This window comes from Dinoponera quadriceps, unplaced genomic scaffold (genome assembly GCF_001313825.1).
Source record: "Dinoponera quadriceps isolate SergipeBrazil2010 unplaced genomic scaffold, ASM131382v1 scaffold2167, whole genome shotgun sequence".
Classification (NCBI taxonomy): Eukaryota; Metazoa; Arthropoda; class Insecta; order Hymenoptera; family Formicidae; genus Dinoponera; species Dinoponera quadriceps.
Genome location: NW_014556702.1, coordinates 389549 through 406046, shown reverse-complemented (window position 1 = coordinate 406046; position 16498 = coordinate 389549). Strand labels below are relative to the sequence as shown.

The window sequence follows — 16498 nt, the reverse complement described above, 5'->3', positions numbered from 1 at the left end:
TATAACGAGCATAATATTATGTCCTAACTATTAGTATTATAATCTTATTAGTGACAATATAATTGTAATATAACTACAATAAATATATTAATAATATCGATTCTAATTATATCTATAATAATTACCAACAATATCGCGATTAGTATAAATTATAATGAACGTGAATAAGAAAAGCAACTATTATAGATTAAGTACACTGAGATAAAAACTATCTGAAAAATAAGAGATATTTATTCGGTAAATATACCATAAATAACGCATATTTATTTAAATATAAATTTTTTCACTCAAATATAAAATATTTTTTAACTCAATTTTTTAACTCAAATATAAAATAAACAATTGTCTTTACGCNTATATATATATATATATATGTAGACAAATATATTATTAGTACCGTTAAATATATATTTTCCATTTTTTAGATATCTTTTCTCTCAGTGTACGCATTGTATCATTCTATATGTTACGCTAAATCGGCTCTGAAACTCACATCAGAATTCTGATTAGAATTGAGATTGAAATTTAGCGAATCGAAGCAAAATTCATTAAATTCAAGTTTAGCGAGCTTTGCTCTGATTTAAATCCAATCTCAATCCTAATCCGTAGTAATCTGACACTGGTTTTACAAATTACAACAAATTACTTTCCGATTTCGTCTGGAACGTGCACGATAGTGTGTACCTTCGTTAACTCTAGACCGAGTCGCGTGAACCGCTCATTTAGTACCAAATCGATCGTACCCAGATGTACGCGATAGCTTGGGCGGTGGACCTCCCGTCGAAAATCGGCGACCTCGAGGTCCTCATACTGATCGTCTCCTGTATTTGCCACGACCTCGACCATCCGGGCTACAACAATATCTATCAGATAAACGCGCGGACCGAGCTGGCGCTGCGCTACAACGACATCTCGCCTTTGGAGAATCACCACTGCTCCGTGGCGTTCCGGGTACTGGAGGCGCCCGAGTGCAACATCCTCGCGTCTTTAGACAATCCCACGTACAGAATAGTGCGCGAAGGGATCATCCGGTGCATCCTGGCCACCGATATGGCCCGGCACAACGAGATCCTCGCCCAGTTCACTGACACCATTCCGGAATTCGATTACACCAGCAAGGCGCACATAAATCTGGTAATTCACAGATCATTTTTACAGACGTTCGAACCGACGGTGTATAGCGTAGTAGTGCCTTTTAGAAGTAGTTCTCAAGTTCCTCGAGTTCCGCACGCTTCTGCGCTTTCGTTCTGTTCGCTATGTCAAGGGGAAAACACGAAAACTAACATAGGCATGGAAAACTGATATACTAATGTTTTTCGGCTCTAATATACTAAACTATGTCGAACGGAACATGAACTTCGTCTACTGTGTATAATAGTTGGAGCTGAAGTGGCTGTTTTTGCTTGAAAGCGTTAATGTGTGTTACTAGCACCGCTTTCCGTTGTACTCAAGTTTTCACACTAAAGTTGAGCTATTTTTTTATGAAAATTAAAACAACAAATAAATAATTTATTTGACAATGCTATTTTATAGTGTGGGCTTTGAACTTTTTAGTTTTCTTTTAATATTGTGCCAATCTCTATCTTCTGTCACTGGACCACACGGGAAAACTGGTGTTTCGATCAATATATCTGAACTTTGCTGTGAAATATTTCATAGAATATAGTTGAACCTGCAACTGATTTTCTTCTGTTTTTGTTGCTTGTTTAAGATCGGAAAAAGTTAGGGAATCCTTTTTCACATAATAAAGAAGCGATATACATGTAGAAATGTTTAAAATTGTAAAATGTTTAAAGTTTATAGAAATATATAAGAAATTAAAGATCAGATATAAGGATACATAATAAATATACAAAACAACGTAATTCCAATGCTTTTATTTTACTTTTATTTTTAATAATTTCCTACAGGTATCACAGGTATATCGGTTTTGGGGCCTGGAAGTTTCTAGAGGCGTTAATCCTCAAGCATCTTAAAAAATAGATATTTACGAAACATATAATAATTCTCATAAGACTATCGTACATTTTCGTAGAGAAGTGTCGCTAGTTTGCATCTATGCACGTAAAGTGAAATCTCATACCTTCAATAAGACTTTAGGGCCGAAAAACGAAAGCGTATATTGGTTTGGTGCTTTTCCCCTGCGTCTCTGCGGCAGGCTTTGGTGCTGTTCACGCTGCGACATTCAACGGCGACGGTTCGACGATGATAGTGAGGTGATTTAATTATCTCCGTAGCTGTCCATGATCCTGATTAAGGTAGCTGACATAAGTAACGAGGCTCGTCCGATGGAAGTGGCGGAACCGTGGCTGGACAGGCTGCTGCAGGAGTTCTTCAAGCAGAGTGACGCTGAGAAACTCGAGGGTCTTCCGGTCACGCCGTTCATGGATCGCGACAAAGTGACCAAACCGTCGTCCCAGGTTAGCTTCATCGGCCTAGTTCTCCTCCCTCTCTTCGAAGCTCTCGGCGAACTGCTACCCGAGCTGCAGGTATACCTTCGTTTCTCACGACCGTTCCGGCACGCCGTGCGAGTGTCGCGCTTACGAATTCGAGTGAAATTCGGCCTATCTTCCAGGATCTCATAGTTCAACCGGTCAGGGAAGCCCTGGAGTACTACCGCAGGCTGAACGAGGCGGCCAAGGACGAGCGTCACCATCGGAAGAGCGTCGTGGACGTCGGCGAGTCGGCTCCGGCTACCATGCAAAGCGGCACCGTCGGCTCGACCGCCGTCATCAAGTCTATGTCGTCGCACAGCATGCGCTCGAAGAGGTCCGCCGGGACGATTCGCTCGCGCTCCACCGACGAGGACATCACGGAGAACCTGACGATGGAGGAGGGCGACAACATCGAGAGCTCCGACCCGGAGACGGCGACGGAGGTAGAGATCAGCGAGAAGACGCTCAAGTTCAAGATCTCCACGGAGGGCACGCTGGCCGGGCCGACCAGCGGCCGGAAGAGTTACCCGGGCAGCCGGAAGGGCAGCCGGGAGAAGTCTTCATTGGATTATCACAATCACGACCTGGCGAAGGCTGTCCGTGACCATGAGCGCGAGAGGAGGCGCAGCAAGGGCGAGAACCTCGGCAGCGACCTGAGCTCGCCGGTTAGCGCGAGGTCGGCCGAGGGCACGCGGATCCTCGAGGAGAAGGAGGCGGAGAAGGAGACGGCTTTTTTAGACGTCAAGATCGAGGGCAGAGTGCCTGAGGGAAACGGCAACGTCGTGGTCGCGGTGGAGTCGCGCTCGCAGCCGCGGAACAACCTGAGGAAGACCAGCAGCGTCGTCGAGAACGACCAGGAGAACCGATCCAGCCGCAGGGACGCGCACAGCAGCCGCGAGTCGATCGGCATGCGATGCTGCTGCGAGGACAAGGCCGGGCCGAACAACCACAAGTCCTTGTTCTCGCGGCTGAGGAACTTCACGGACCGTCTGAGCATCAGCTTCGACTCCAAGGACTCGCCGAGCCCGAAGCTGAAGCACGCGTCGAAGACGCTCAACAAGAGCAACTCGGTAAGTAGCGGTTCGGCTACGACCACCTCGTCGAGGCACCACAATTCGCTGTTCATCTGCAAACGCTGCAACCTCGCCAAGTCCACGAAGGACGGCAACAAGGCGGCGATCGCGACCGTGGTGGAGCTGTCGTCGGTGGACAAGAGGGCGATGACGTTGCCGAAGGTGCGCAAGTCCACCGATTGCAAGAACAGGAGCTGGCGAACGGTGTTCGCCAAGGAGAAGAGGTCCTCCACTTCCTTGGAGGCTCTGCCGGCGGCTGGTTCCGACGGCACGTTCTCTAAGCACCGCAGAAACCTGTCGAATCCCGAGGGCAAGTCGCAGAGCATGAAGGAGGTGAAGTCACGACGGTGTCTGGATATCGAGTTCCAAGAGATCGACGTGCGCCCCAAGCCTGAGATCGTGGTCAATCCCGACGACAGCTGCTGCGACATCGAAGAGGACCTCGGCAAGGTGGAGATCCGCCGGAGTTCCGCCAGCATGGAGGACATCTCCAAGATGGCGAAGCAGGCGGAGGCGATCATGAAGGCGGAGGAACGTCCTCACACCGGCAGCCTCGATTCGATGCTCTGCAAGGACGTCTGCAAGTCGCGCAAGAAGCCCGCCTTCTGCTCGCCCGGCTCGGCGAAGAAGTCGCCCGGTCTGTTCTCGCGGTTCAAGTCCGGGATGAGCATCGACAGCACGCGCAGCAACAGCAATAGCGACTCCCTGCACGATCACGGCTCGCAGAGCGGCTGGATATCCTCGTTGACGGCCAGCTTCCGGCCGAAGAGGCATCTGAACGAGACGCCCTTGTCGCCGCACCCGCCGAGGTCGCCCAGCAGGGAGGAGATCAAGTGATACGTTCTTGTGGTCGAGGATTCCTCCGAGAAGAAGCTCGGCCTTCGCGGCTGGTGGCCCGAGAACTTATTCTGCTGCAATAGTTAAGTCTCGAGCGGACGGTTTGATCGCGGAAGATAGAGAGAGAGAGAGAGAGAGAGAGAGGAAAGAGCGCTAATCTAGACCTGGGAATACCCGGGAGTTTCTCGTTGTCGCTCGTTACTTCGCAAAAAGAAAGAAAGAAAAAAAGAACAGATGAAATTAGAAAAATTAGTTTTTGGAGAAATATAAGGAAAAATTCGAAGCAGAATTTTAGCCTTCTATCAATTAGCTTATGTCGGTTGTTATTCGGCGACCGGCGACGAACACGGATATTCGAGGACATTCGGGCGATGCGCACATCGCGGGAGGAGAATGCATGACAAACATCTCCGCGCCGATCGTGTGTAATATATAAATAAAATCTTTCCCTTTGTGTAATTAAACGGCAGTCGTCGATTCGATGGAACGTGTTTGCTCGAGCAGGCCGATTATGGAGAGAGGATTTAGATCCATTCATGTGCATGTGATTTCCGTCGATCGAATTCTTCTTCCGGAGGGATCCTCATAGGACCATAATATTTCCCCGTCGCCGACTTCGAGTGTTTTTTTTGCGTCGTGACGTTCGAAGTGGCGGGATTGGGATTGCGTTACTCGCGAGGGACACTCACGGCCTGTGCGGAGAACGTGGACGCACGGTGTATACATAGACTATTTTATTTATTGTCCATTCGAAGAGTAGCCTAATGAGAGAGTTAATCATTAATGTTGTTCGTTATTATACATATATAAATATACGCAAGCGCGGGTGTATATGACAGAGACGCAAGGATACACACATCCCCATATATATATATATATATAAACGGGGAGAAAATCAGTAGTGTATACATACGAGCGAGTGGATGTAGTTTTAAGTAGGCAAGGGAAAAGAAGGAGGAGGCACACACGATTAGATACGTAAGCGTGGCTCTGTCGTATCGATGTACGATGAAGTTTCAGGGACCGCGTAACCGCTAAGGGTGTGCGAGGTAAGAGAATGTTATCGCGCTATTTTTAGAATCTTCTGGGAATGGATCCCCGTTTTCTCAGGCAATATTCTCAGCATTTCCTAGAAATATCGTTGCGTTCTCCGAGAGTGCGCGCGCGCGGAGATAATCCGCCGAGATGCTCGTTCGTTGCCGCCTAGAAGGGGGCTGTCTCTCTCTCTCTCTCTCTCTCTCTCTCTCTCTCGAGTACTCCCGGATATATATCTCACACTCGGGGACTATTCTCGTCTCTCATAGCATTAGCAGTTACCATAAGGCGAAAAGAGAAAATGGGGGAGATTCGTCGGAATAATCGCGCTTCATTGCTGCACCGTCGGAGGAGGACGATTCGCGGCAGGGAAGTCTCGTTGATTCTACTATCGACAGTTCGGAGAACGCTGGGAAAATTGCTTCGCGGATAATCCTTTCGTTGTTGTTTGCGTCGGCGCTATTAAAACGCAATTCAATTCGGGCGAACGATTTGCGACGCTTAAACGGTGAATTAAAACCTCGATTTGCCGCCGTTGCTTCATCAGATGACACGGGGTAACTCGATAAGGCGGCCTTCTGCTCCCTCTGCAAGAGTTGACTACGTGCGTCAACTAGCGCCAATTACACTCACACTCAGTGAATCATCCTCCCCTATTCGCATTTGCATGTTATAAAATGGCTTTTGTGTGGGAAGTGACGGAGAATTGTTAACCTTGAATCAGTTGCGCTTTTGCAATTATAGCCGGAATTAAGTGGGAACTTTTCAGAAAATTCGCGAGAACCTCATTCGAGGCGATCGGCAAGTTTCCTTGCGAGACGCTCTCTCAGCGTATCTCCGAACGAGGCAAATTACGAAAGAGAACGCAATTTTGGAAAGAGGCGGAACGTAGCCTAAGGGGGTTCCCCTCTCGGACCGACTGTCTCTCCAGCGATTATTGTTTCGTTCGAAAGTTCAGACGGGCGCGCGTGGCTCTTCGAAGATCGTCGAGGCGCGCGGCACGCGCAGACACACGCATAAGCACACGCGCAAAACGCGATTACTTCTGTACGACGTCCCGCTTTTCATTTTTTAGATGTTTATATTTTTATACTCCGTCAACTGCGTCTGTACGGTGATTAAAAGCCGCATGTATTGTTGAACTCTAGTCTTACGTTATTGTCTTCAGTCCCGGAGGCACGCTTCCGGGCGTATTTCAGTTTGTGCGGCGGTCTTCGCGCGAGGAGAAGCTCGGTCGCGGCGAGCGATTCTGTGTGTCAAATACTTGACTGATTATTTGACCAATTAACACGACTACTTCTACCTACCCTATCTCTTTCTCTCTTCATCGTGCCGTAGAATCAGGACTCGCCGATGAAACTACGTGGATCTGAACGACACGACCGGGAGGACGAGGTCCGCGTGGAGTCGCTATGCGATTGGAATAGGTAATTTCAGTTTCTTTCGAAAAATAAAAATTACGCCCGGAAACTTTTTATTCGGCGAGTCCTGCTGTTGAGACGCACGAGTAGGAGATAACTGTATCAAACAGCGAGCCTCATGTGATCCTTCCTCGGAATTAAGAATCAAATTGGCTGGCACGCTCTCGTCTTCTCAGACGGGGGAAAATCGTTTGTCGTTAGAAGCGGAAGGAAAGAACGAGGAAAGAAAGAAAGGGAGGAGAACGAAACGAGATTAGGAAAGTCTCGACGATGTCTCGTTTGCGAGCGAGAGAATCTACTACGCCGGTTTACGTAGCGATGCGCGCGCGCGCGCGCACACACACACACACACACACACACACACACACACACACACACAAGTAATGAATAATCAAATTCTCCGCGATGTGAATGAAAGAAGGCATTTGATTTTGACTCTTGACGCACCGAGACGTTAAGTAATCGCGAGGCAAGAGACTCTCGTACCTGAGGACTTCAATCTCGACGGGATTCAGCGCTGTACACAAACGCGGAAGAAAACAATGGAGGAACAGGGAAAAACATCGCGTCGTTTCGTAAATAATGAGAACGCATTGAAATTGTTTTCGACGTGTCTTGCGAAGAATGTTAGGTCTAACGTCATTGCGAAGCATATCCGGTAAACTGTTAATAAGGAAACGGATCAGACTGCGACACATTTTTCTTTACCGAATCACATAGGCATTAAGCTCGAGCGGAGTGGTCAAGCGTTTGTAAAAAAGAAAAAAAGAGAAAGAAGAAGAACGCGTAACGTGACCAAAGTAGGTAATTCCTAAGACGTTTCTACTTCACATCGTAGAGGAAATCAGATGCACTTTTTTCCTTCCATATCGCTCACTCTCTGTGCCTGATCGTCATCGATGTTCAAGACTGATATTGGAGAAACGTATTCACGCTAGTGGTATACGATAGTTCATGATTTTTTTGAAATCTCTCAGCCGCAGGACCAAACAGGATGCGCGAAACGCGCATCCAGTTTAATCGGTTCTCGTGTTTTCGACATGTGTTCCACGCGCAATGGCAGATAATCACTTGGTACGAGCGTAGTTGCGAGTCAAATCGAAGTTTACAGATATGGGAAGCCGAATTATTTCAGTCACTGCAACTGTTGCGTTTATCTTGATTTCCCGATACATGTTACGAAGGTGTGTTTATTGTGGAGATGGAAGTACCAGTCTTCCTTCGCGAAATTTTTTATACCGGAATCTTAAATTTAACGGCACCAACCCGTTCGGATACTTTTCTCCAAAACTAGTCACATTTGTTTGCGATTTCTTAACCTACTAAATCGACTGTTTATCAAAATCTCAATCAAAAGGTGATCAATTTTCCACGATCTTGAGAGAGAAAGAGAGAGAGAGAGAGAGAGAGAGAGAGAGAGAGAGAGAGTTTGAAAAATGACTCAGGTTCCACAAAAGCGTGGAATAAAATACGACTCGCAAGATCGTCGAAATATCGATCCTAGCCTCTTCGCGATCTGTACGAAGGACACGCGATAACGAGGCTAAATAAATAAGTAAAATAAAAATCGACACACAAATGGGCCAATCGAGCCGTGATACGCGGCGTCGTTTTACTCGTCAATTGAATTTTTAGTCCCATTTTCCTCGTATTCCAGAATTGTCTCCGTATTCCAGAATCGTCTTCGTCAATTATCGAGATAAACGTACAAACAAGCTCGTACACATGCACACACATTTACAATTCCAATCTCACGCGTTAACACCGAAGAAAAGCAATTAGTATTTTTACTTTATTATCGTGATTTCTACTCTATTCTATTCGAAATCGTGGAAATAATTAGCCATTTTAACGTCCTCATTAATGCCGTCATCGTCGTAAGACGAGCGGTTTGTGTGTCGCGGCGATCTCGAATTCCGACACGAAACTTCTCGATGTGCACACAGACACACACGTACATTCATCGTGGATTCAAATAATCAAATCACGCGGACGTGTCTTCGTGTTCACGACGTACGCTCTCAGTCTCGCCGTCCCTTTCTCATCACTCGTAATATATTAGGTTGCCAAGTAAAAAGAGGATATCGATCGTGATCCTTCCACCGATATCTTTCCTCCCTCTCCTCTCTCTACCCTTTTACTCTGTCTCCCTTTTTTCTCTCTTTCTCATTGTTAGATAAATATTAATTAATTGGAATTTATGCGTACGACATAAATTGAACGCACGCGATAACCTGATCCTCTCGTATATACATACAGATATATACATATATATATATATATATATATATATATATGAACAAAAAAGTAATTATATAAATAAGTAAATATATATATAAATATATATATATATTTACCTGGACATGCGAGGAGCTGAGACGAAGAACAAAAGTACTGTTAATGCTCGCGGGCGAGTTACTAGCGCGATATTATAATATTATTATCGATCTTACGATATTATGATATGTTGTAAGGGCGAATTGTGTATAGTTACGTGTGTAAGAGCATTCGTGGAAGTACCACATGCGATGCAGTGCGTTTGAATCGTTCAGCGTTCGGTGACGGCGGCATATTTATTTCTCTTCGCGATCGTCATCGTCATCGTCGTCATCGTCGTCGTCGTCGTCGTTGTCGTCATGGTTGAAAATAAACAGATTATATGTCCCACTGCTAGCCATATTTGTACCGCAGCTATCGCGGAGAATGTTTCGGACTTGATACGATCCAATTTAACTCCGAAATAAAAAAAAAAAGGATCCGCTACAACGTTATCGGATAAAATTTTGAGCTGGCTGACGAGCCAGCAATTATCTATTTTATTTTCTTATGCAAAATATTATCCACTATGACATCTGGCTCGCGTGAAGTTTTTCCTCGTGACTCGTTTATTTTGAATGTTTGATGTTCGCCAACATCTCAGAAAAAAAAACACGAGCAAGTGCTTATACTGTAATCAATGTCTATGGTCATAACGTTTACAACATATATTATTATCTAATTATGAGAAACGTATATTATTATTCAATCTTGAGCAAATAAATGAGGATGATAAACATATGTTAACTCTCCTTTCAGTCTAATTAAATTGTCTATTTTTTTTTAAAGTCATCGTACAATTGTCGTTGCACACACACACACACACACACGCGCGCGCGCGCGAGGTATTTTACAAAACGAGATCGACAGAAATTGATGATAATTATGATTAATATGCGATGTAGGAGACGATCTTTCTTGCGATGTACGAATGCTTGTTATTTATATATTTTGAATCGCGAATCATTGCGATTAGAAATCTACAATGCAGAGTTCACCGTCACCGAACGATATGCGTGTGAGGAAGAATATGTGGGATATATCTATCATTCCATTCGATTCCAAGGTGTCGTAGTAATATATTATAGAAGCGTAATTCTAAGTGACCCTTCCTCCCAATCCCCCCTCACGTGGATCGATCGCCCGGCGAGTAGTTCGTCCGTGCGGTCGGTCGTTAGTCTTTTTTGTAAATGAGAGTAAGCGAATGAAAATAAATATATACATATATATATATATATATGTACACACACGCACACACACACACATACACACACACAAAAACGCGCGCGCGCGTGTGTGTATGTATATATGTATATATATATGTGTGTGTGTGTGTGTGTATGTGTGTGTGTCACTACACATCAGAGCGTGTGACTGGCTGCTCATGGCTGCCTCCTATACATATATATATATATATATATATATATATTTACAATGTCGACGAATAAAGGAAAAATAATCATTCTGTCGGCGACGAAGAAGTATCTGAGAATATCCCTCCTTGCGTGTTAATTAATTCATTCGGCAACTGATAACAGAGACGATCGGAATATACACATGGTCTTATGTAGAACATGCAAAAAGTTCAGATAGCACAAAATATTTTACTAATATTATTATGAGAAATACACATTCAAGTAATATATTTACTTGATCCAAATAGAATTTATTTATTCCAAGTAAACATTTGCTAAGGAATATTGGAATAATCATTTATTTGAATTTAGCACTTTTTCCGCGTAGAAAATTCGTAGGATATTTGTGTGCTATCCAGGATGTAAATAATCACGGTCAATAGGTGACTAAGTACGAGCGAGGAAGCGGACTCACATCCATCCGTCGTGATCTCCTCGGTTGAAATAAAATCCGGTTTGTGGCGGTCAAACTTTAAATATATTTGTCGATTCGTCCTTACAAATTCACGATACATATCGTACGCTTAAGTACCAGGCTATACGTTTTGTTCCACAAGAACATACATAAAGAGGCTGCTAACTATATTGGACAATCATAGGCATTCGTCCGGAAGTGGATGACGCAGTTTAAAACGAATGTCGATCTTCCAGAGAGCGGGAAAACACGAGCCACGACATCGTGCGATGGTGAGTGCATCACAGGGCTGTTCCAAACGAATTCACAATTAATTAATTTTGCGATAAGTTCAAAAATTCTTGGCGAGATAGAACGTGAAAGTTAGCCCGCTGACAATCAAGCGCCGTTTGCAAGAATCAAGGCTCACATGGCGAGATACGTGAGATAAATCCTTGCTTAGCTGGAAACACATTGAGAAACGAGTTTCAGTTGGCATTAACTTCCCGGATATTGAGATATATTTCGCCGCCCAATGGCGACGCGAAGGAGGCCTTCGGATCGAGTACCATCGGTATCATGGTTTTCTCGCACGGTGTCACCTCGCACTTGTTGAAGATCTTGATGAGCGCCAACTTCGTCGTAAGAAACCCGAAGCGAGTACCTGCGGAATGCGTTATTGCATTGCAATTCCCTCGTTTATTGTTCAACGAAAACACAACGAGAATCAGATCAGAATCACCTATTACGCATAGCAAACCGTAAGTATGTCTTTTTAATTTCTTTTAATTCCAAGTTACGTTTTTTTATTTATTTATTTTTTTTTACGAACGTCACGTATAACGTTGTTTTGGTTTGAGAATCAGAAATCTTTCAGATATGCGCCCGGAACATTTGATACGACCCAAAATGATACGTTCTAATTCCGTGTGTCGAAGTTAAAAGGGATTTCCTTACCTATACATGAGCGCGGGCCCTCTCCGAACGGGAAGTAGGTGTACGGCAGTATGTTGCGCTTGTTCTCCTCGTTGAATCGTTCCGGATCGAATTTCTCGGGATCGGGGAAGTATTCCGGGTCGTAATGCATGCCGAGCATTGAGATGTAGATCGGCGTGCCCTTCTCGAGGACGAGGTCGGAGTTTGGCACTTTGTAGGTCTCCACTGTCGTGCGGTCCAAGAACGGCAGCGTCGGGTATTTCCTCAGCGTTTCGGCGACCACCATGTCGAGATACGGTAACGATAGAGTCTGATAATAAGCACAAACGACGTTTATATCGTTCGCTTAAATGTCGAGATCAGATTTGTTTAAGGTTCCTCGTTTCTCGCTGCGGTTGTCTTGTTTGATGACGTCGCAACCGAGGAAACGCACGTCGAGAATTCCTGATGTATACGTTTAAGTAAAAAAATATATCAGTAAAATGATATTTGTGATCGATTCCCATCGCACATATACACAGTGCACCTGTAAAATATATACTCTAGACACTTTTCTTCCGCTCTATAATAACCAATAAATAATTGTAAAATTAACATAATACGTAACCTTCCGTTTTAACATACTTTTTCTCATGATTTCGTCATATTAATTTCACAGCTATTTACTAATTGTTCCAGCAAAAGACAAGTATTCGAAGTACTTTACGTGTGTGCTGTGTGTGGTGAATCGATTACAAATGCCATTTTATGCGTATATCTTTTTATTTGAACATACCCCGGAATTCTGGACATGAGTATTCACGATTCTGCACAGGAAGAAAGAACATTTTTGTTTCGGGAAAATCCGTATTCTCAAGATATGTGTGCGTGTTGAAGTGAGATTATACAGAATTAATCTGTAAGTGCCGGTGTATTGTGAGAGCATTAAAAAGAACATTGATTCGTCATTAATATTGACGACTTATTCGCGTAGCTGTTATCATAAAAATTATTCGACGAGCAAAAGTAGCGAATGATATTTATATACCATGTCGTACGTGATGTTTCCGTCGGATGCGTCGAGCGCGTCGACGATCTCCCTTCGCAACTTGGTCTGAATTTCAGGATGCACCGCGAGCTCGTACAACGTAAAAGCCGTTATCGTTGAGGAGGTCTCGAAACCGGCCGCGAAGAAGACGGCCGCTTGCGCCACTAAGTCGTCTCCGTCGAATTCTACAATTTCATTCCATGGAGGAGACTCTCGGAGCTTCCGTTAATCGTCGCGATTAATTGAAATCGGAATCTTCCGTCGGGATTTAATTGGAATTATCAATTGAACTTATCGCAAAACCATGCAGGTTCCCTAATTTTATGGTATCTGATTATCGTCGATACTTTTTTAAATTTTAATTTCTATTTTCGCGTAATTTTGTAACTTTCGCATGAGCTTGAAGCGCTGTTAACGCGTATATATTGTCATTCCGCTTACCGAATCCCTCGATATTTTGGTCGCTATGCGTTTCCTTTATCTCGATAAGAATGTCAATGAGATCGTTTCTCTTTTTGCCGGACTTCATACGTTGAAGCATCGTCTCCCAAAAGGCCTTGCGTAGAAAATTGCTGCTTTCTTTGCCGAACATTTTGATGCCGGTCAAACGAACCAGGTTTGGCAAGAAGAACACCGCCATTATCTCGAAGCCGCGGAAGAAGTTATATTCGAATATCTTCTTGCCGTACTTTCGGAATTCGGCGTTCGGATTGTTCAGCGAGTTCACGTTGAGCCCATAAGCGGTGCTTCCAATTATGTCCGTGGTGAACTTGGCTGCTAGTTCTTTCACTTCTATCGTTTTCGAGTTACCTGTCGGCACACGTTACAATTCGATTCACTGAGCTGACTATTGCGCAGAAAATAAATTATTATAAATCCAAGACTCATATTTTCTCATATATATAAGCAAGAATATATAATCTTATATGAAGATAGATCTTGCTCTTCTCTTTCTCCATAAAGCAATTCTTCATAGTTCTACCAAAAATCATATTTTTGTTATTCAAGAATAATTTTTAAGAATTAATAGGAAATAACGTCGAATATAGAAAGAAGGATATCTTCAAATTAATGCAATTCTTAATTTGAAGATAGCGATTCTTCTATTCAATGTACTTTTTTCATATCTCTTCATCTAAGATTATATGTTCATGTAAGATTATATATTTTTCTGCAAACAACATGCAAGATTTCGAGTTATTAATTATTGGAAATGGAACTTTTTCACAGAAATTTACAAACGGAAATTTTATCATCATTATCTATTTTGACTTTCGTGAAGAGGGTCTGTGATCGATTAAAACGTTTACGTGTGAATTAATATTATAAGAAGATTCACATCCACTTCATCAAAAATGTCAATAAATGTTATCAATAATTGATATTTCTAATCACTTCTCCACATGTCAATGTTACATAAATGTTTGCCCCGGAAAGATCTACAATTCCGATAAGAATTATTGCACCGTTTAGAAACATAAATTACGCAATTGTAGTTATATTATAAACAAATAAGGATTATCGTATAACGCTCAGTGCCCTTATTTTGTCTTTTTTAACATATGCGTTACAGACGTAACGCATACCGCAGCGGTAAATAGATCGTTTCATTGTTTCACACGACTTTCTAGCACGTTTTCAGCACAACATGGACATCTTGCGCCAATTCATAACCCTCGATAAAATTTAGGTCCAACACTACACTCCAGAAACAAAAGAAAAGTCAAAGCAGTGAACACACACATAGATTCAGACGGTAAGAGAGTTTTGCTTGATTCCGAGACAATGCTGCTATTAAAGATGATCAGTGTTGCACTGGAAAGAGACGTTCCTCTACTCACAAATGCTTAACCATATCCGTGCTATCGTATAAGTATATGAGTCTCGATATTAATTGAGAATTGATACTAATTTTTTTTTTTATTTTTGCACCGCGTTTTCGATCGTATTGCTCGGGACAAATGCGTTAAAAGCTCGTTACGATATCTCAGGTCGATAAGATTTGTCGTCTCAATTGCAGAAAGTGAAACGACTTCTTCTCATTTCCGTCGATCGATTTCCAATCGGCGTTTTACCGCTACGATTCAATGAAATTTATTGTTTCCTCGCAAATTTTTTGTTTCTCTTCGTTAGATCTTCAAATTAAATCTTATCCTGTCGATACTTTACAGATCATTCAACATTTACCCTTTAATCCCAGTGAGTTGATGTACGTGTCTAGATTGTTACCGCACTCCAGCATCAGTTCGAACATTTTCTTCAGCTTGCCGGACGTGAAGATCGGTGTCAATTTCGTCCTAAGGATTTTCCAGGCGGGATTTTTTATGAAGAACAGATTGGCGTAACCCAGCCGGTCATTCGTGTTGGGCGAGCCGTGCCGGTCGGAGAAATTATTGAAATCTTTCACCAAAATGTTCTTCACGAGCTCACGGTCGCACACCAGCAGACTCGGTTTGTCGAAAACGTAAAAACCTATGTAAGGCAACCCTTTGGCGTAATTGTACAGATCCTTCATGAAATATCCCGGGTTCTTCTGCAGAAGCATGCATTCCGTGAAGTTGCCTATGAACGGCACCGGGGGCACTTGCTCAACACCGCGTTTCTTCCAGTACTTGAAGTTACGCGTCATGAAAAGGTAAGCGGCCACCATGAAAGCTGTCAGCAGTATTATGCCGTCCAGGCCCCAGTAATTCGTCATGAGCGTCATTATTCTTCTTGCCTATGAAAATTATCACTTTTGCGTTTCTATTTATATTTCTAGATATATTTGAGAATGTACATTGAAGAAATACCGAGTACTCAGGTGTGGATCAAGAAGATAAATAATTGACGTCTGCTTGCCACAAGTTCTTGATTCGAACGTTAGTGAGAGAAAATCTAAGCTAAAATTCAAAATTCACAATCAGGGATGAAAACGTGGAGAAATTCGTGAGACATTTCCGCGAAAGCAACGATAGTGGAATAAGAATCCGTGCCGTGCGTCGCCTTTATACGTTTGAAGATCTCTATTTTCCTTACCCCACCATGATTCGTTTCTCTATTCATCTACACACACAGTTTTTATAATTTGCTGAGATTGCATATACTTAGTAATAACAGCCTACCATGGAGATTGCGTGTCTTGCCAACTCATGTGAGCGCATTGCTAACTCGTAGGGTCACTGTTGCTTCTTATTAGTGAGTTTTAAGATTCGATCACTATTTTAATGATATAGTCGGGTTATATAAATAATATAATTATCTTCGATATGATAGTATATACCGCACTACACTTGTCAATCAAATGTCGAAAGTGTGTATTTTCAGCGACAGCTTCTGACCTAACAAATGACCAGAATATGCGCAAATAATAGAGAGAGAGGGAACTCGATCAGAAAACAAATCTTCTTTCGTAGTTTTCATTTATTTTTCTCCTATTTTTCGCAAAGTATGCAAAAGTTATCAGCGGTATTGCAATGGAAAGGAAATTTTTTTATTCACACATGCATAACCATATCTGTGTGTCAAGCAAAGTTCTGTGAGGCTAAGAAGCTTTAGCTTTAATTTGAGCTAATTGCAGTCGTTTGATATATCGAGTTGTTTGTCATAAAAGAGAACGAGAAAAGAAAT

General features: G+C 43.0%; 2 protein-coding genes across 5 annotated transcripts in view; one reads left to right on the top strand and one right to left on the bottom strand.

The window, feature by feature from the left end:
* LOC106747983 overlaps positions 1–9954 on the top strand; it is a 163193-nt gene extending 153239 nt beyond the window's left edge. For all 3 annotated transcript variants that reach the window (XM_014626086.1, XM_014626084.1, XM_014626085.1), the window contains 3 exons: positions 748–1134; positions 2238–2489; positions 2576–9954. In XM_014626086.1, the coding sequence (XP_014481572.1) occupies positions 748–1134; positions 2238–2489; positions 2576–4345 (2409 nt within the window). In that variant the 3' untranslated portion in view covers positions 4346–9954. The remainder of the gene's footprint in view (positions 1–747; positions 1135–2237; positions 2490–2575) is intronic.
* A 1037-nt stretch (positions 9955–10991) lies between these two features.
* On the bottom strand, positions 10992–15861 carry LOC106747984 (cytochrome P450 6k1-like). Of its 2 annotated transcripts, XR_001374709.1 has the most exons (7): positions 15682–15861; positions 15077–15608; positions 13331–13699; positions 12890–13074; positions 11884–12172; positions 11357–11590; positions 10992–11236 (listed from the first exon to the last, which is right to left on the bottom strand). XR_001374709.1 is itself a non-coding variant. In XM_014626087.1 (6 exons), the coding sequence occupies exons 2-6, from the start codon at positions 15594–15596 to the stop codon at positions 11415–11417; spliced, it is 1539 nt and encodes a 512-aa protein (XP_014481573.1). In that variant the 5' UTR covers positions 15597–15608; positions 15682–15861; the 3' UTR covers positions 10992–11414. The 2 variants fall into 2 exon arrangements, 1 of the variants encoding a protein (XP_014481573.1); XM_014626087.1 differs by having other exon boundaries at positions 10992–11590.
* Between the last annotated feature and the right edge of the window lie 637 nt (positions 15862–16498).